This window comes from Anser brachyrhynchus, assembly GCF_964034855.1.
Source record: "Anser brachyrhynchus genome assembly, chromosome: 8".
In the NCBI taxonomy this organism is placed as follows: Eukaryota; Metazoa; Chordata; class Aves; order Anseriformes; family Anatidae; genus Anser; species Anser brachyrhynchus.
The window spans coordinates 26778887-26798431 of NC_137702.1; the positions used below are offsets into that span (position 1 = coordinate 26778887).

Consider the following 19545-nt stretch of genomic DNA (forward strand, 5'->3'; position numbering starts at 1 on the left):
AGCCATCATCTTTTATAATTATAATTACACGCGTCAATCAAGACCTTCAGGCAAAGTCAGAACAGGGCAGGCAAACTCAGGAGAGAAATCACATTAAAAAAAAAAAAAAAAGTTTGGAGAACTTAGTAAGGAATGGAGAAGAGATTAGAAGAAAGGGTAATTAAGGTTGCTCAAGGCAATCGTGAGAGCTGGAACTCCATGTTAAATTAAATGTAGCCACCAGGGACCAGGTATCATTTATAATGTGTACTGCCCTAAACTGTTACTTCGGAGGAACGTGGATGTGTAATAACCACTCCAAAGTATTTTCATCTATGTCGATAGCTCGCGGAGCAGCTTTGCAATGTACACTTTGAACGGGCTCCAAAGCCTTCTCGGAGGAATGACACTGAGCCCACGGGGGGGAGCGAAGCGCTCGGGGACGGGGGCTAGGGCCGGACCCGAGGGGGTGGCCGGGGAGAGCCCCTCCGCCGGGGGCACAGGCGGCCGCCTCGTCCCGTCCCGTCCCACTCCGGCGGCTCCCTCCTGCCCTGTCCGTGCTCGGGGTTTTCTTCTCCCCCGGCTTTCTCCCGAAACGCGGGTGCCGTTCCCGGAGCAGAAGTCCCGGGGCGCCTCCACGCAGCGGGGCCGGCAGGGAAAGGAGCACCTGGTTCCCCGACGGCGCCCCGCCGCTGCGCGGTAGGCAGACCCGCCGAGGCCTGCCGGCGAGCCCGCGGGGCCGTGCTCCGACGGCTGCTGTCCCGCGGGGACGCTCAGCGCCCCGGGCTGCCGGGAGCGGGCGCGGGCGGTGCGGGGAGAGCGGGGGTCGCAGCCCGCACACCTGGGAGCGGCTTCCCCAGGGCCCAGGCGGGGGCTCAGCCCCACCTGCTTCGGCCCGGAGCCGAGGGCATCCCGGCTGTCCCTGCGGACGGCTCGCGGCCCCAGCCCTCAGCCGGCCGGTCCCGCGGCTCGCCACGTTGCCCCGCTAGAACTCGTTGGAGGCGAACCGCTAGGATGTGAAATTGTAAGCGGAGAAACAGCGTTGGTACAGAGCGAGGCTGCCCGGCACCGAGGGGAACGGGAGAAGGGAAGGACCCCGAGAGGTCCCAGCCTCTCTGCGCGTTGGGTCCATCCCCGAACTGCTAAACCCTGCGCGGAGAGGGAAAAGAAAGCGAGAAAATCGATTTCAGCGCTGCCGGGGCAGGGCTGGCTCGGGATGTGCGCTGCTTTAGACGAAGCTCTCTTCTCCCGCTCGGTGGCTGCGGGAGGTTCAAAGCGTGAGGACCGCGGCGCGCCCGGGCCCGTGGCCGCAGGTGGCCGGTCCCCCCCCGCGCCCCATCTTTCGATCGCCCCCAGTGCTCAGCAAGTCAGCACCGGGGGCAGCTTTTACCCAATCCGCCCCAATCGATGGGAAACGCGGCACCCGCGTTGCGGGCAGTGCCGCGCCTCGCCTTCGGTCGGAAGCGCTTCTCGCCGCCGAAGGTTTTCACCTCGGAGCGCACACAACGGCGCTGAGCGCACGGAAGCAGCGCGGGCGGCAGAAGGTGCAGAAGCCGCTCAGCCCGCCCCGGTGCGCCCCGGCGGGAGGGCAGCGGGGCCGGGGGGGGGTCCGGCCGGGGTCACCGGGCAGCCCGGGCCCCCCGGCCCCCCCCGTGCCGCGGGGCCCCCCGGCTCTCGCCGCCCAGGCACGAAACGAGCGGTCCGGGACAGCTCGGCAAGCAGTGCCGGCCGGGGAAGGGAGGCACGGCTCCGCCAGGGCACTGGGTTTTGCGCAAACGGTGCACCGGCACATTTCGCAAGAAGTTTTAGGGAAGGGAGCCCCGAAAAGCCAGACTAGGTAGGGCGAGCTCAAGCGCGGCTCCTGCCCGCTTATTCCAGGGCTGCGCGGCCGCAAGGGCCGGGGGTCCCCGAGCGCAGGTTCCCGCTGCCCCCCGCCCGCAGGGAAGGCGAGCGCCGGGGGTCCCGCAGCCGCCGCCGGCCCCGGGGAGCTGCCGAGGGGCTGCCCGCGGCAGGGAGGCGCAGCCGGGCTGGTGCCCAGGGGGGCTCCGCTGGGGCTGTGGGGGTGGCCGCAGCCCTAGCCCAACCGGCGGGCGGGGGGCGAGTGTGCTCTGCTCGTGCGTGTGTGTGCTCGTGGGAGGGTGTTGCTCATCGCGGCCCTGCCTTCCTGGCTGCGAGGGCGGTGTCAGTGCCCCCCTTCGCAGGAGCCCCCCGCGCCCCGCAGCCCCCGGGCTCCGGGAGCGCCTCCCCGCGGGCCAGGGGCTGGAGGTCCTGACTCGGCACCTCCGCACTTGTGGCGGGGGGAAGAGGGGGGAGGAGGAGGAGGGAGGAAGGGAGGAGGGGGACGGGGGTGGGAACCCTGTCCAGCAGCACCAGCGGCGGCAGAGCGCTCCCGTGCACTGTGCCGCTCCGCATGGATCGGGGCGCCGGGCTGCCGCCGCGCTGAGCCCCGAGCGGAGCCGCTGCGGGCTCCCGGGGTCGCCCCTTCCTCTCCTGCGCCCCCCGGCCTTCCTCCTCCTCCTCCTCTCCTCTCCGCCCCCGCCGCCTGCAGCCCGACCACCGCAGCCGCGGACACCCGGCGGCGCTTCCCGGCGGCCGGGGCCGCTCGGTGCTCCCGCGGCAGCAGGGCAAGGGCTGGCGTGGAGCAGAGGGAGGAAAGAGGAGGAGGAGGAAGAGGAGGAGGAAGAGGCAGCGGCCGCCGAGCGCCCCTTGGTCCAGCTAAATCTGTACTGCCGTGTCCAGGTGCTGGTGTCGCGGACGGTCACGGAGCCCCCAGCCCGGCCCGCAGCCGCCTTGTCATGCTGCCCAAAGTGGAGACGGAGGCCCTGGGACTCGCCCGGTCGAATGGGGAACAGGGGCAGATGCCGGAAAACATGCAAGGTAAGGGGGGAGAGGCACGGCGCTCCCCCTCCGCGCACGCTCGGCTTCTACCCCTCCGGCGGGGCGCCCCTTCGTCCTGCCAAAAAGTTTAGGGCCGCCGGCTCCCGGCGGTAGCCGGGGGGAGCCTTCCCCGGGACACCGGCCGTGCTCGCGTACGCCCGGCGAGGGGGGCTCAGCCCCGGGCCGCCCCAAAAACTCTCGCCAAGTTGGCGGCGACGGAGCTGCAGGGGGGTCCTGCAGAGGACACCCCGTGAGCCGTCCCCGGGGGCCCCGACAGGTACCGGGCTGCCCCCCGGGCGCAGCGCAGGTGGCGGCGGTGCGAAACTTCGCCTCGCTCCGGGGATGGCAGCGGGATGCCCGGGCTGGGAATGCCACCGGGGGGCAGCGGAGCCCCCGTCCGAGGGCTGCCCCGGGGAGGGGGGGGGGCTGCTCGGTGCTCGGACCCTGCCCGCTCCGCCCACCCCCGCGGTGGAAACTCCGGTCCCGGCCGCTCTTTCGAAATTCTGCCCTCTCCTCCCGGGACCTGCTGGGAAGCCGGGGCGGGGTGGGCCGGGGGCCGCGGAGGTGCTGGGGGCGGCCAGCCCAGCCCAGCCCTCCCCTTTCCTCGCTCGCGGAGGAGGCTCGGTGCCAGGGCGCGGCGCTCGGAAAGCCCCTGCTTTCCCACTCGGGTTTTCCTGCGAGGAGGGGAACTCGCTCCCAGCGCCCGGGAGCAGAAGGGGGGGACGGGGCCGGGCCCTCATCCTCCGAGTCCTCCCCGGGCTCTGGCAGGCGGCGGGTCGGGCCAGACTGCGGCCGCTCCCCTGCCCTGAGCCGCAGCGTGCCGGAGGCAGCAGCCCGGGGGTGCCGCTCGCCTTGCTCAGGAGCCCCCCGCCGCCGCCGCCCTTGCCCAGCAGGACCCCGCCGGCCGCCCCCGGAGCCCCAGGGGCGAGTTGCCCCCAGCCCAGCTCGCCCCGAGCTCGCCGCTTCGGCGAGTGGGTACCCGGCGGGACTGCGGGACGCGCTCGGGCTCAGCAAATATTTGCGGGCTGGCGCTGAAAGAAAACTTGAAAGGAAACGAGCGCGGTTACTGGCCTCCGGCGGCACTTCCAGCTCTTCGTCCCGCCTTTTGAAAGCCCGTCCTCGGTTACTTTCGGATTTGGATGAATTCAGTTAGTTGGAGATGCCGCAAACTAGGCGCTAGGTCGCGGGCGCTGTGGAAGTGTTAATATTTAGAGCAGGAAGGCGAGGAGCTGGTGGGGTTGTGTCCCACCTGCCAAGTATCACGCGGGCTTGCAGTTGGGGAAAAGTTACGCGTTCCTGTGCAAGCTCCACTTTTAAAAATAAAACTTCTTGCAGTTCGCAGTGGCGTGCTTAAAGAAGACTTTCCCTCTAGACGAGAACAGTTGCAGAAAAAGCGAGCTATTCACGTAACCTAACTGAATGTGCTATTTCTCCTTTTCCCAGTGTCTCAGTTTAAAATGGTGAATTACTCTTACGATGAAGACCTTGAGGAACTGTGTCCAGTCTGTGGAGACAAAGTGTCTGGGTACCATTATGGACTTCTCACCTGTGAAAGCTGCAAGGTTCTGTACCAATTTCTTCATACAAACAGAAGTACAGCCCCAAAAAAGTTCCAAACAAACAGGAAAAAATGATAATTGAAAAATACAGATGTGTAATAATTTGGCTTACTTCTGATGTTTCTCGTTAGTCACATGAAAAATTAACCACCAAAGCATTTATGATTGGTGAGATCTCATTTGTACAGATGGAAAGAAACAACTTGGACTGGCTTGGATTGGAGCTTTATCACTGTTTTTAACTGTTTTGCTGTTGTAAAGTGATGTAGTTAAAGAACACCTTTCCTTCCTAACTGTCCTAAATATTGATTTCAGTTGATTTATATACATTTAGAGCATTGCTGTTCCTGGAGGATAAAGTGAAAAAGTATCCTCAATACAGATCAGTTTTGCAAAGTCTAACACAGCTTTCTTAAGATTTTTCATCCTTCAACATTATCATGTAGATTTCTGGAATTATGATGACCTTGCACTTTTTTTATATACAACATATATACTCTCAGAGCTCATTTGACACAGAGTCAAGTAACTATTGTACAATTAAACTACTAATTTTGAGAATAAAATTTGTTAATTTATCTTCAAATGTGAGTTGCATTTATCTGAATGATTCTATTATACAAAAGATTTTAAACAGTTACGAATTTATAGCATGTCAAATTTTTCATGTAAAAATGTTTTAAGTTCTTTGCATTTTTTTAAGTAATGCACTGTAAAGGAACCCCCTTTGCCAGAACAATGCAATTTAAGATATTTAGTGGCATGGGAAAATTAACTTAGCACATTATATTTTCATTTAAAAAAAATCAATGAGAAATGAATAACAAGCACTTATACCTTTAGCATGCACCATTGGGATGTACATTAGCAGGAGGTATTCTGTATTTCTGTTATCTTTGCCATAGTGTTCCTACTTATTTCATATACAATTACTTTGCAGGGAACACTTTAGTCGTTTTACAATTATTAAGAAATACAAAAGGAGCTGGTCAACCTCTCTACTGCTGCTACCACTGCTAGGGGCACAGGAGACTATAGCCAGTCTAGTTAAGCTTTGACGTAAGTGTATAAAACATACTCCTAATACAGGAAAACCTCTAGAATCTGGTGGTTTTCTCCTGGGTATGGCTCGCTGTAATTTAAAGTAAACCGTATAACTTCAGAAGTTCTCAAGTGGTGTATAAAAAATACGCTACAGTGATTTCTATAAAATAAAATGCTGAAACACTGTTCAAGCAACAGAGGCTAACTTTTGTGTCTATCATGCAGGGATTCTTTAAGCGAACAGTCCAGAATAACAAAAGGTACACATGTATAGAAAATCAGAATTGCCAGATTGACAAAACACAGAGAAAACGATGTCCTTACTGTCGATTTCAAAAGTGTCTAAGCGTTGGAATGAAATTAGAAGGTAAGCCTTATAAGTTTAGCTCATATTGTCAACTATAGATTAGTTTCTGAAAAATAAGATGATTACATGTGTTATGATGCATACTGGTTTATAAAAATTATGCTATGTATTTATCATGTTTTTGAAGTTGTAGTAAAAGGTGACTTTGTGAGTTCAATGAAATTGTTGCTCTCAAAAAAAATCTAATGAGTAAATGGAAAATCACTAAAGCCTAGTCAAAACCATAAACTCAAATTTCATATACATATATGTTTCGATATTTCAATATTTTTGAGCTTTTGAATGAAGGGATCTAGATAATATGGAAATTAGTTTTGCAGCTTTATAAAAAGACTTAATTTAGGTTAAACATGAAATAAGAAGAGTCCAGATTTTAAAAAGTCATTGTTACAGACAGTGATCCAATTTTATTTCTATTTTGTCTAGGGTTGTTTTCTTTTTTTTTTAATAATATTATCTTGTGATAATACGGCATAAGTGAGAGAGAAAATACTTGTATTTCTCACACTGACTTGCTTTGGGATTAAAGAACAAAATCTCTTAAATTGTCCTATATTTTTGTGATGCTACACCTCAGATGTTTGCACTAATGAAAGAGAATAAATTCTGAAGTATATTTTTTGACTTCAGTTGGCTCTCTCAGGTACAGAGAAGAATGAGAAGTGTACAATACCCTTTGAGATAATGGAATGCACAATTATCATTCTGATTAAAATGTGAGGCTCATATACACAATTAATTTTAACTTTGATATATAAAAATACTAAAATTCAGATTTCACAGCAAATGGCATTTTTGCTTGACCAAGGACAAGCTTATAAATTCCTTATCCTTAAAATCATACTGAAATCGCATTCACCTGAGACTTAAAGGAAGAATCAGACCAGTAAGGGATACAATAAACCTTTAACAAAACTATACAGCATAAGCCCCAGTCACCTGAGTTTGGCAACAGAAATCTGTTGATATAACTGAAGATCAACAGAATACTCAGCCTCCTGCAGTCTGATGAATTCAACACTACTCTAATCGCCCACGAGACTCAGCTAGCACTGACACGGCACTAAACATTCTGAATCCCACAGTCTTCCAAATTCAAACAGTAAAATAACAGGACATTTGAAATCCTTTTCTCATTGTTGACGTAAAGAATGAGGACAATATCTGTAACTACTGCTACTTCTAACACCTCTCAATTGCTGGCAACAATACGGGACCAAATTTTGTGCTTCTGCAATTACATGCAATACACCCTAATATTTGTAGGAGTTACATGAGAGTATTTGCGAATAGAATTTGGCTTACAGTTGTTAATTCTAGAATACTTGGAAGGATACTGTGTATACATATTTAAAGTTAATTAAATCACTATGCTGGTAAATGTAATTATTTTAAATTCCTGCATTTCACTCAAAATCAACATTCAGCAGCAATATTAGAAGCATTTTTATTATAAATGTAAGTAAAGTGCATGTATTTTTAAAAAGATACTTTAAAAACATACTTGAACTTCCTTAGCTGTACACCTTTTATGTACACATACAACTTTTCCTCTATTTAGAAAATCAGAAGAATGTGTACTTCCATAATTGCAAATGATTTTGCTTAATTTTGCATAATTGCTTGTGACATTTATATGTGTATTTCCCTGATAGTGATATATATAGCCTTAAAGTCTAGTTCATAAATTACCATGGACCAAAAAAATCATTAAACGTTAAAGTCCTTATGATAATGTACAGCATTATGCGTATCTAGCATTCATAATAAATTTTTAATGTTCTACTAATCCCTAAGATAAAAAGCTCAAGAACTTAACCTCCAGCAATCTCAGCAGTCTCAACATGTCACCAGGTTGTCAAAGGTTCCTCTTTCAATCTAATTGCCGTTGGGCAAGGTGGGCTTGGTGGGAGCTCCTCGCTAGACCATTACATATATACCATGGTGACAGACACTGCTGTGACAGAGACCACCAGTATGATTCCCAAGGCAGCTGTTGAAGTGGATTTGTTTTAATTATTTCTAATTCCGGAGATACTACAAGCCAGAACAGCGCCAATAGTTTGTCACTTCCACCTTCTACACGGAAGGCAGCAAGCTGACAGCTTTCTCTCTGCACGTACCAACTGCAGCTAAACATTTCTGTAAAGCTGTTCAGATACCTAGATTTTTTTTCCAAGTTTTATACCAATCTGAACAGAATCCTCAAAAGAAAATATTTCCTTTTTTTGCCAAGAAAAACATATTCCCCTTTGTGACTATTGAACATTTCACAATTTACATTTCAGATGTTTTGCTGCAGTGGAAGGCAGTAATGAAATGACTATAACGAGACAATGGGGTCCACCGGATACATCTCAGACAAATTTTGGACATCAGCCCTTGTTTCTTAAGGACATAGTAGCTTGACATAAAACCAAATATACATTGAGATCTCCACATGATCCCATAGCAGGTGTGAAATTCCTGTAGCCAACCATTGTGTTTGTCCCTGTTTCCTAATCAATGTAAAGAGCAGTTCTTTCATGTTAGTGACATGCATGTGATATTTAAATTACCTGAAGTGACATTTATTAAATCTTTTTTTTTCTTTAGGAATAAAAGTGCTACTTTGAAATTGAAAAAAAAATCATGGAGTTACATTTTTACATTTCTGCTCTGTCCTACTATGTTTCTTTAAAGAATGTTGATTTCAAGTTTTCGTTACGATTTACTTCCTTCTCTCCCCTGACAGCTGTGCGAGCTGACCGAATGCGTGGTGGTAGAAACAAGTTTGGACCAATGTACAAGAGAGACAGGGCACTGAAGCAGCAGAAGAAAGCTCTTATCCGAGCAAATGGACTTAAACTGGAAGCCATGACTCAGGTGATCCAAGCAATGCCAACTGACCTGACAATATCCTCTGCGATCCAGAACATCCATTCTGCCTCCAAAGGCCTACCTCTGAACCACACTGCCTTGCCTCCTACAGACTATGACAGAAGTCCCTTTGTAACCTCTCCGATTAGTATGACAATGCCACCCCACGGCAGCTTGCAAGGTTACCAAACATATGGCCATTTTCCAAGCCGTGCTATCAAGTCTGAGTACCCTGACCCTTACACTAGCTCACCAGAGTCAATAATGGGATACTCATACATGGATAGTTACCAAACAAGCTCACCAGCAAGTATTCCACATCTGATATTGGAACTTCTCAAGTGTGAGCCAGATGAGCCACAAGTCCAAGCTAAGATCATGGCATATCTGCAGCAGGAGCAAGCCAACAGAAGCAAACATGAGAAGCTCAACACATTTGGGCTTATGTGTAAAATGGCTGACCAAACCCTCTTCTCCATTGTGGAGTGGGCTAGGAGTAGCATCTTTTTTAGAGAACTTAAGGTAGGTAACAATCTTACATTATATTCAATTAAGAACAAAAGATAATTTTTACAATGTTGTACTTTGAGCAAGAGAATATGGTTTGTCTTCTTTTTTCCCCAAGCATCTCTAATTTATTTGGCTTTAAGTAGACAGATTATTATGAGAAATTTGTACCTGTCTTCTATCTGAGCCTGTAATAAGCTGTATCAAAGAGATTCAAGTTTCAGTTTCTCTCTTGTGTATTTTGCTACTTATCACAATTGTTATTAACCTCCATAGGGGCTAGCATGAATTTTACTCCTTCCTTGTCATCCTTTCTCTCTGACTTGTATTCCGAGCTGTAAGCATACCTGTTACACCGTTCTACACTCATTTACAAACTTATCTTATTATCTCAAGTAACACAGAAAGGAACCCTATTCCTGCCATCTACGTGGACTCTGTGTATGTCCATATTGGAATATTAATTTTCTCACTGGGATATTAGTGTGCGTGTGCATGTGTAGTTAGCCATGAAGGCTAAGTCCTAAGCAGGGTACACACAGAACAGAAGGCAAGGAGGAAGAAATTACCTTAAGGACTTCTTTTGGTTCTCATCACCACTGATACATTGGGGATTCCTGTAATCTACACTGGCTACAATGACCTTTAGGTGCACTAGGAAGTGGGACTACCCAATAAATCCTTATGCACAGCTCTCTGGTGGCCAGAAATTCCCCCATATACATTCGAGATTATTCATTAAGGCAATTTTGTGGTTTGTTGTGGTCAGCTCTGACACAGAAATATTAAGCCAAAAATTTGGAATCAGACAATAGAGAAACTACAGTTTTTAACAACTCAATGTAGAAGTTAGCTCTGGAATGAATAAAAGATCCATCTCAAAAAAAAAAAACACAACACAACAATAAGATAAACGTAAATTACATCTGAATTTCCCTATTACATTGCCAGTCACTGAATCTCCTCCTGCAACAGGGAGATGTTTTTTACCACATCTATTTGCTGCAGAACTCTGTAAATTTATGACCACCCATAACTTCTTAGTTACTCTTGTGTAATTAAGGGAAAATAATACAATACCCAAATACAACAATTACTGTAGAAGTTCACTGAGAAGTGAATCTATACGTATCAAGCACAGAGAGGAGATCTCATTAAAAATCTGCAGTCAGGATGCTTGCCACAACAGAATTTCTCTCATAACCATAATGATGCAGAGATGAAATAAAGCCCATGATTGCAAGAAAAGCTGTGTATGTTGTATATACAATGCCAGCTTCTCTCAGACTTTTCCATACGAATAGTTGCAGGAACCACTATAAGCTCAGCTTAATGAAAAAGAAATAAGGGACAAAGCTTACTCAGAGAGGAAAGAGAAGTTGGATTAAAAAGTGGAAAAAGCTGTCACATCTTAGTTTGCTATTTGCTTTTTATAATTTTTTAGTAAGCTATGCTGCTCATTTTAAGTAATTTAATGATTAGAATTACAATCCGATATATTTCCAAGAGACTATGTCCTAAAAATCAGGGATCAGATCTTTCAACCCATACAGTACTTCAGTCTGGAGTAACCGTTTTAAAAATTACTGAGATTTGCAGAAGATACTGTTCAGTGTAAGAATTTTTAAGTTAAGATCTGCCTTAAAAATCACAGGTATGATACAAGCGATAATATGAAAAGATACTTAAGCAACATTTACTTTTTGTGGTTCTATTGCTTCATCTGTAGGCAAATTTCATATGCATTCAACATGCTGTGCTGGTAACAGTTCTAGAGATTGTCTTCACCTCCAGCCTCAGGCTGGTTGATATTCTTCAACTAATACACGCTTACTACTACAGACATAAAAGACACAAATGTTTTCCATGAAAGTTTTGATCAACTGCTCCTAACTCTGGTAGCATACATGTACTACCACATATATACAGACTTCTAGAAATACATATGTTCTAGAAATTCACTACATACAAAAATGGCCAGTGAACTTTTTCCACACATTTGTGGGAAGCATCAGTTTCATCATATATTCGTACCCCTATATATACATACATATGATTTTTAATTGGACGAGCTCTACTAAACTGCACAGCATTCCAGAACAATGTCAACACATTTGGAAATCCATCATTCGGGGACTGGATAACACAACACTAAGAACTTTAAACTTCTCAACTTCAAAAACATGAGGTTTTCAAAACACATTTAGATTAGACTCTACATTGTCAACAGCACCAGGTAACACCATCTCTTAGCAGCAGAGAATCAGAATTAAACAAAGGATTTCCAAACCTTTCTTGAATACGGCCCTCTTCTGTCCATCCATGCTGTCAGCTCTTTCTGGTCAAGGTAGAAAAGGCAGCTATTTCAGATTGCTCTGGAGGATATGAATACCTGTGGGAATTAAAAAAAGACCTAAGTAAATGACAGATTTTAAATGAAGAAGGAAGGGAAGAGGCAGTTGTGAGGAAGAAGCAACTAGATTTTCAAATCAGCTAACTTTGTTCCCTACCTACACACAGCTGAGAAGTATGTATTTGCTTGAGAAGACACTTTCCTATTATTCCTACTTGTCTACACAAAGACTACATCTTCAGATGTCTTCCAGATAAGATAGGTGCATTAGCAGATCTGAGACTAAATTTTTAAATGACACAAATAATGAAACAACAAAAAGGTACACAAAGGTGGTTCATATGAAATTCAGAATGATTTTGTAACGACAAATGATTTCCTTGCACAACTGGCTGTGAATTACTGAACAGTATGTACACAATTCTCTTCTGTATCCTTTCACTTCACTCTAAAGAATGAAATGTGTAAGACTAGGTTTAATTCATATAAAAGGGCAAACATTTTCCTTTCTCCTAGACACGTAAACATTTGTAGCTAACAGAGTTCAGGAGGTATACAAAGGGAGGAGTACATGATGAAAAATGCTGTCCCAGACTATCAGTGGTTTAAGCCACATTTAGCCTAGATGTACTCTAAAAACAAACAAAAACAGTGAGTTACGGCTTTAAAGCTTTTTCTTTCCATTTGTCTGAAAATTGATCTTTTTAAAATCTCAAGTGATACTAGATGTTTTAAAACAACTTTGTTTCATGAAGCTTTTATCAGTACATGTTTATTACAATTTTCACACCTGTTGCTCTACAAATTGTCAGCATGTCTTTTGGAATGTGTTAGGCATATAGCATGTACAAAGTCAAAATATTCATCAGCCAGAACTAGCTGCAACATTTCACAGAACTGTAGCCTTATCTGAGTTTTAAAAATGTGTAATGTAATGCTTATACTTGCTAAAGAGCAGATCCTTCTATATTCATATTGGATATCAGAAATTAACAGAAGTATTAATGAAGCAAACTAGTCAGGGTGAGTACCAATGCCAGAGCAAGATCCAAAGCAGACAGCTGCAATCTAGTAACTTTGACTTGAACACCTGCTAAAATCTCAAACATACATCTATCTTGTGAAATCAGGGTACTCTGTCATTAGAAATTACATGAGAAATTCTCCTTTTGACTACACATAATGCTTACTTACTGATCAAGAGAACTGTTTCTGTATAGTTCTTTAGACACAGATGAAATAAGAATATAGAAGTAACGTGCCAGTAAAACAGTGAGGAAGGCCTTTGTTGGCTATTTTGGAGTTGCTGAAAGCTCAGTAAATATAAAAGAAAGATATATCCATCTTATCCTTAGCTATGAAAGCTCAGGAATGCCCTGGGGATGCTAGATTTGTACCCAGCTGTCTTAGTCAGGTGAAAGGTCTTTGTACAAAGCTAAAAAGAAAATATTGCAAGAGTTTCTAGAGTCCAAAGGTTACCTGGCCCCAAGAAAGGATGCAGACAGTTCCAGTGGACTGGTCTTTCCTCATCAGCTCACATCAGGGAAAATTCAACAACTACTTCCAAAGTATTCCTCAACCCATAAAAGAAAGCTGTATGCTTAGTGCAGAAGAACACAGAACCTGCACTGGAGAACGGTCCTCAGAATACTTTCTTGTGGCTGAGGATCAGAAAATTCACTAAACATTGATAATTACAAAAAAGGGCTTAAAGAATTTGTGACTCACCAAAAAAAAAATCTACCTTGACTTATTTGGCTATTTTAGCGAGGATGTCATAGGTCAAAGTACTATGTGAGCACAAACCCAATTAGTGAATGATTGCAGGAAGGGCCAGCATACTTCACATAAAAGAAGCTCATCCTAAAACTATTCACTGAGTTTGCAAATTGATTTAGACCATTCACTGATGTCAGACTGTATCAGTTCTGGGACAGTCTCCTTGCTATAAGTACAAATTTGTCTATGCTTGCATTAGCTGTAAACGTGGCCTTCAAAGACAATGGTTTAACCAGATATCTCAAAAGGTTCCTCTCTTGCAGGACTTCTACTGTACAATGGAAACAGATGTTTTGGCAGCTAAAAAGCAAACACATGCCTAGTTTTGTATTACATATCCCTTGTAAACACAACTACATTAGCAGAGTTTCAAATTGTTTCTTAAAGCAGTACAAACTTAATGTGAATAGGGTCAGCAGAACTACTGGTGTCTCTGTCGTAATATGCCTTTAGATAGCTACAGTAATAATAATACTCAATACATCATGGTTAATTTCAAACTTCAGTCTTCATGAAATTAAATGGCAAGAAATGCACAGAAAAATAAGATTTTTCAGTACAGAAATTGAATTATTAAACCAGATAAATACAGATTAGGGGAAAAAATAGGGGGTTGGCATTTTGTTTTGTTTTGTTTTTTTTTGAGAATAAGTATCAGTAATGGAATACCTTAAAAGTTCTTCTTCAGGGTGATGAAAGCTTGATACATTATTTAGACTTAAGTAATCAAAGGCAATTTGATAACTTCAAGTGCTTTTGGACTTTGTAACACACATTTATCAGGACAGGAAATGTAACTAACATAGCTGATGAAATAAAACTGTAATGTTCTTTCAGTCAGGGAAGCAGCCAGAAACTGAGGTTCAAGATTGCCCTTAGTGTCAGTAGTCAGACTAGTGAATATGCTGTCATATGTAGTTACTGATTTTTAGTCTGGTTTGAGTGCATTTGGATCTGAAAAACACATCACCATTTTCCTCAAACATTAAAAAAAATGTTGGGGTAAACAGAAAAGTATTCCTCTCACACAGCTAACATTCTTGGCATTAGAATCATTAGTTTAACTAAATACCCTTGGATTGTGAAAGACAAGTGTTCATAACAAGCACGTTTTGTTTGAAACGTGGAAAGAAATAGTAAAACAATTGCTATGGAAAGAAGCCTCGGCACAAAAAAAGTGTTTAATGAAGCACAGGATTATACCTGCCACCCTACTGAACCTCGTAGGGGAACACTCTGTTAGAAGTTAACTTCATGATCATCTTCTTGATCTCTTCTGAACAAAGTAGGTGACTAAATGCAGTATTTCAGCTTACAGGCATGCCATTTTGTAGCCTTTCTAAACAGCTTGTTCACTGCTAAGCCTCTGGCACTTTTTCTAGGGGTACAAAGACAACATTCTCCTATGTCCATTCATGTCAAAGCTGTGTACTTTCCTGCTATCAGAGGTGACAACATCATACGGTGGAGTCAGATTGAATTCAGTCACCCTGGATTTAGTTACTTTTCCACCTCATGTCTGATGTTCAGCATCAGGATGAGATTATGCAGTCATGCTTCACACAGGCGATTTTTTGTTTGTTTGTTTTAAGACCTACAATTGAGTGGATTTGCCATCATGCGTTCACTGTAGCAAATTTACACAGGCTCCTATGAACAGCCATGATGCAATAACAGTGTTTTATTACTTATCGTAGACAAAAATTTGAGGGGGTAACAATTCCAAAAGTTGTCCAGCCCATCCTAATGCTAATAACAAGAAAAGATGTAATAGGCTGTAGCATGGCCATGGGGAGTTCTGTAGCTACAGCCACCCCTGCCACACGGCCTGAAGCACACACCGCAGCCTTTACAGAGGAGGGACAGGACACACTTGCATATTTAGCTGCAAGTTGGAGCCATATGATGTAAAAAACAGAAGTTTAACATTACAAGTTACTTTTTTTCCTTCAAAAGTGTAAGTTCCCAATTAGAAGCACAAGACAGCAGTGAGCTGCGCCAGTAGAAAGATTAACTGGGTACACTACCAAATGCATATCGCATTGCTGTAGGGCAGTATGAAGACAATGCTGTTCAGAGCTCACATGTTATGGTTAGTCCAAGATAATACTAAATACTAATAATTAAAGTTGTACTGATGTTACTATAACCTACTGTATTTTCAGACCACTACTTTAAACTGTTATTTTCTGCTGTGATGATTTGATATTTTTGCTAAATGCTAGAGAGAGCTTTACACATTAAAAGCAAAGAAAAAAATAACTCCAATCTCTTGGAAAATAATGATGTATTTCAAATTTTGCTCAAGACTGTCAGTTTTATTGGTAAAATGACAGACTTTCATTTGCAAAGAACTCTTTTCCATGTTTCTGCCACAAAAATAATGCCATTTGCACCACCACCACCCTTGAAAATTAAGGCATTTCTTAGAACCAGGCAATAAATCTTACTGTGGGAAGAACATGACTCTACTCTGTGGAAGTTGTTCATTCACATCCAATAATTTTGTATGATACATGTATCACTCTGATACAGTGTATGTGTTCATTACTCTTATAGTATTTCTGAAAGTTTGCCTCTATACCAAGGCTGTTTAGATTTAAGAACATTCTTCTGTTAACCTGTAGACTTTAAGATCACCTGCAGAAAGGATGAAATCCCAGCCATAATGTTGTCACTTACAGACTTCCTATCAATCCTTCTAAAAGCCTATAATATAAAATCATGTTATTTTATAATTTCATATATAAAGATAAGCTGCTCCACATCAAGGGATGATCGCCTTTATATATACAGCACTGTGGAGTCAATAGCTTACATAATCCACTCAGCTCTAGGCCTGAAAAATACTGACAAAACGATAACAGAAGTTGAGAAAAGGGTGATTTATGAAGAAAGATTAAGAGATTCAAGTTTCCACAGCTTGATGAAACAACAAATACAGCCATATAACAACCATGTAGAAGCACAACACCTGAACAAAACAGACTTCAGCCAGTGAGGAACTGTGCTCTACCTGTGGTAGCAGTAACAAGATGGCTTCCGCAAAATCCAGTCAGACTCATTACTGGAGAAAAGGCCTAAAGCTGAGAGCTATCAGGTTGTACTTTCAGGTTAAACACTCAAAAAACAGGCTGAATGCACTCTACAGCCTTATAGTCACAGAAACGTAGTAAAATACTTAACTCTTTTCCATTTCTGATATTAAAATTATTATGAAATTATAGTTTTACAGCTACATATTGAAGCAGTAAAAGTCAGGGGGCAGACTGCACTAAAACTTCTTAGTCTGGTATTTCTCAGCTCCAGACTTCAGCCAGTGTGCATTAACAAGGAGATTTTCAGCTATCTAAAACAGAATAGCCTGCTTCCTTCCAGGGAAGTATGTCATTTTATGGTACCCAAAAACACGGCCATAGATTTTTTTGTTTGGTTGGTTTTGGTCATATATCAAGCTATCACAGTTTGCTCAATTTCATAGCCTCAAGTTACAAGTATTTGAATCCATGCCAGACTGCTTTTAAAAGGAAGTAAAGATTAATTTCATGCTCTGCAAATAAAATGTAGTTGTTTGTTTTCTCCACTACAAGCAAAGATGGAAAAAAATCAGCCTCAAAAAGGGTGAGTTTTGGTACAGGAGGAAAGCATATTTCAACAATTAATTTAAATTTGAGAGCAATTCAGGAGATAGCCAACTGAATAATAAACCTTTGGCTTGAACTTCATTACAGACAATCCAAAGGTAATGACTATGCCCAAAATCTGGTACTCTATTAAATGCATACAGTACAAAAATTTTATTAAAGTGACATACAAAGTGCCTATTTCAGCAGTCCCACTTTTCCCCACACCTGGATGGAAAGATCAGTTAAAAGCAAACTGAAATGTAATATCACTATCTTCAGAACAGCTTTTAGCAGTCTTCTGTTTGTTTTTTCTTCTAATAAGAATCTTCCAAATTACCGCATTTCCAGCCATTTCAGCACACTAACAGAAAGCAGCTTTATTCAGACTAAGTCACAACACACTGTGCTTACACTCTATCTTACCCCATCAAAAAATTGACATGAAGCATTGGCATTTTCGCCCAGTGGTTATTCCTTTTAATACGCTAAGCCTGGTACCTGCTACATACTTCAAACTGCTGGCTCTCTCCTCCAGGTCTTTAGCTTGCATGAGGACAGGGGGCACGCACTGCTCTCCACACACGGAAACCAGCAGGCACTACTCCTCACAGCCGCTGGGCACAAGCCTGCTGCCCCACACACCAACCAGGGCAGGCCTCAGAGGGCTGCAGGGACAAGGGATGAGACGAAACAAGGAGGCAACTGGAGTAGTACTTAAGGGAAAAACCCCACGAGGCGACCTGAAGGGGAACATAGCCTCAGCTGGAGCTTAAATGGTGCCACAGATTGGGGCCAGGTGGGGCCATTAGGGCCTGCTGCAGGCCCGAGGGCCCTCTTGCACCAGGCTGGGGAGCCTGCTCCACTTGCTGGGCATCAGCACCTAACGCCAGGTGCAAAACCTAAAAATGCTGTGAGCTTAAGGGTCATAGCTCAGCCTCTTTCATACAAGTGTTTTCTCCCTGCTCTGAGACTCTGTGCCATGTTCCTTTTTTTTTCTCTGAAATGGTTTTTATTTGCTGTTTTGAATTAAGGACTAAAAGTTGTAGCTATTGCCATTAGTACAAACATGTTTGTAGAGCAACCACAGCAAATAAAAGGGCAGATATAAGAGGGGATTGAGGAAAACTTGGAGAGATAAAGCATGGTTCCAGTAGGAAAATGAAGCTATAATTTCATATGAACACCCTCAATGTCTTTTTTCCATTTGTGTAGCTGGTAGATGTTCAGTTCCAGGTGGTTAGGTAAACATCAGGGCAGTCCAGGCAGATAAATATTCAAGACTGTCCTTTGGAAACACCACAGTCATTAAAGCAACCATTACAGACACAAAAATAAATAAATAAATATACTAAGATACAAAATAATCATACTGCCATGAAAAAAGAAAGAAATTTAATTTTGTCTAATTCTGGAATTGTCTGTCATACACATCACTTAGAGATGGAAAGAAACTAAAATCTGTTTTCACAAATTCAGAAATAGAAAAATGCTTTTTTATATCTAAATACAGCTCTTCATTTGTTGAAAGAAAAGTTACTTTGATATTTGTTGCTAAATAAAATCTTGGATCAAGTAATTTTAATTTAAAAATTAGTTAAGGCAACAATAAACACAGGAAATATACATGAATAAAGTGTTCTAAAAGTCAGGCAACTCTTTTAAGACTATAAATATAACCTAAGCAAGGCCACTATAATTAGCAAAGGGTGAACAAAAGAAGACATCCAGAAATAGATGGGGAGGGGGGAGGTTGGGAGGGTGAAATGTCTTGGTTAACCTTATTCAAGTGTTCTTTCCACAGCATAGGAAATGGTTCCAGCTAGCTCATGAGTTCTGTTCGTATTAACTGATTTTTAAAAGGACATTTCCATGTTGTCTGTATGCCAAGGAAATTCTTTTACTGGCATGTTTGCTGAATACAGGAAACATCATCCTGACTAAGTGACACTGGATGTGACGAAGAATTGTGTCTTTATTCTGGTGTAACAGTCAGCACCCTCTGTTTGTCTCATCTGGATACCTTTCAGTATTTATTGGGGAATACTTACTGCAGTCTTGCAGTTTGTCCTGAGTAATGAGCAACGTCAGTGACTGGTGGTGCTGAGTCATAATCCCTTACCACTCTAGAAGTAAGTTGTTGCAGCCCCTTACGGGAGGTAGTGCCTGGGCTGTCCGGTCACGCCTGAATCCACCTCATCCATCTTAAAAGTATGGGGAGAGGTGAGTAACAGAGCGCTGGGAACCATATTCCTCTCCACGCGATGCCCAGAATTCCCTGTGCACCTACAACCACTCTCTCTCCTAAACAGGGAGCTGAAGAAGTCAGTCCTGCATATAGTGATTTTCAGCATAAGTCAAGTTGTGCTTATGGGTCCTGTATTGCTTATCGGAAGAAAACTTTACTGAAGATGATGAGAAATTTTTCCAAATAAGTAGTGCAAGTTAAGATATTGAATAGCGTATTTCCAGTTTCACTTAGAGCAACTGCCAGTTTCCTGTTTTCTTCTGTAGAGCTGCCTGGGTCAAGTGTTTAAGTTTCATTTGCTACGTGCTATTTCTAAATCCTCTTTTTCTTATTTATTGTCTCTTCTTTTC

At 43.9% G+C, this 19545-nt stretch overlaps 1 protein-coding gene and 1 long non-coding RNA gene across 6 annotated transcripts in view; one reads left to right on the top strand and one right to left on the bottom strand.

Annotated features, from left to right (window-relative positions):
* Positions 1 to 19545, top strand: part of NR5A2 (nuclear receptor subfamily 5 group A member 2) — a 90596-nt gene that overhangs the window by 6599 nt on the left and 64452 nt on the right. Inside the window, exons 1-5 of one of the 4 annotated variants that reach the window (XM_080601758.1) lie at positions 946 to 1523; positions 2719 to 2856; positions 4300 to 4418; positions 5685 to 5826; positions 8561 to 9207. In XM_080601758.1, the coding sequence (XP_080457884.1) occupies positions 1196 to 1523; positions 2719 to 2856; positions 4300 to 4418; positions 5685 to 5826; positions 8561 to 9207 (1374 nt within the window). In that variant the 5' untranslated portion in view covers positions 946 to 1195. Of the gene's footprint in view, positions 1 to 945; positions 1524 to 1597; positions 1817 to 2086; positions 2245 to 2718; positions 2857 to 4299; positions 4419 to 5684; positions 5827 to 8560; positions 9208 to 19545 lie in introns of those variants that run through there. The other 3 variants (XM_080601760.1, XM_080601761.1, XM_080601759.1) reach the window with 3 other exon arrangements.
* Positions 4440 to 17720, bottom strand: LOC308198767. 2 transcript variants are annotated; one of them, XR_013954192.1, is made up of 4 exons: positions 17460 to 17720; positions 11483 to 11584; positions 8990 to 9072; positions 4440 to 4762 (listed from the first exon to the last, which is right to left on the bottom strand). It is a non-coding gene; the product is annotated as an uncharacterized lncRNA (long non-coding RNA). The 2 variants fall into 2 exon arrangements; XR_013954193.1 differs by lacking the exon at positions 8990 to 9072 and having other exon boundaries at positions 17460 to 17716.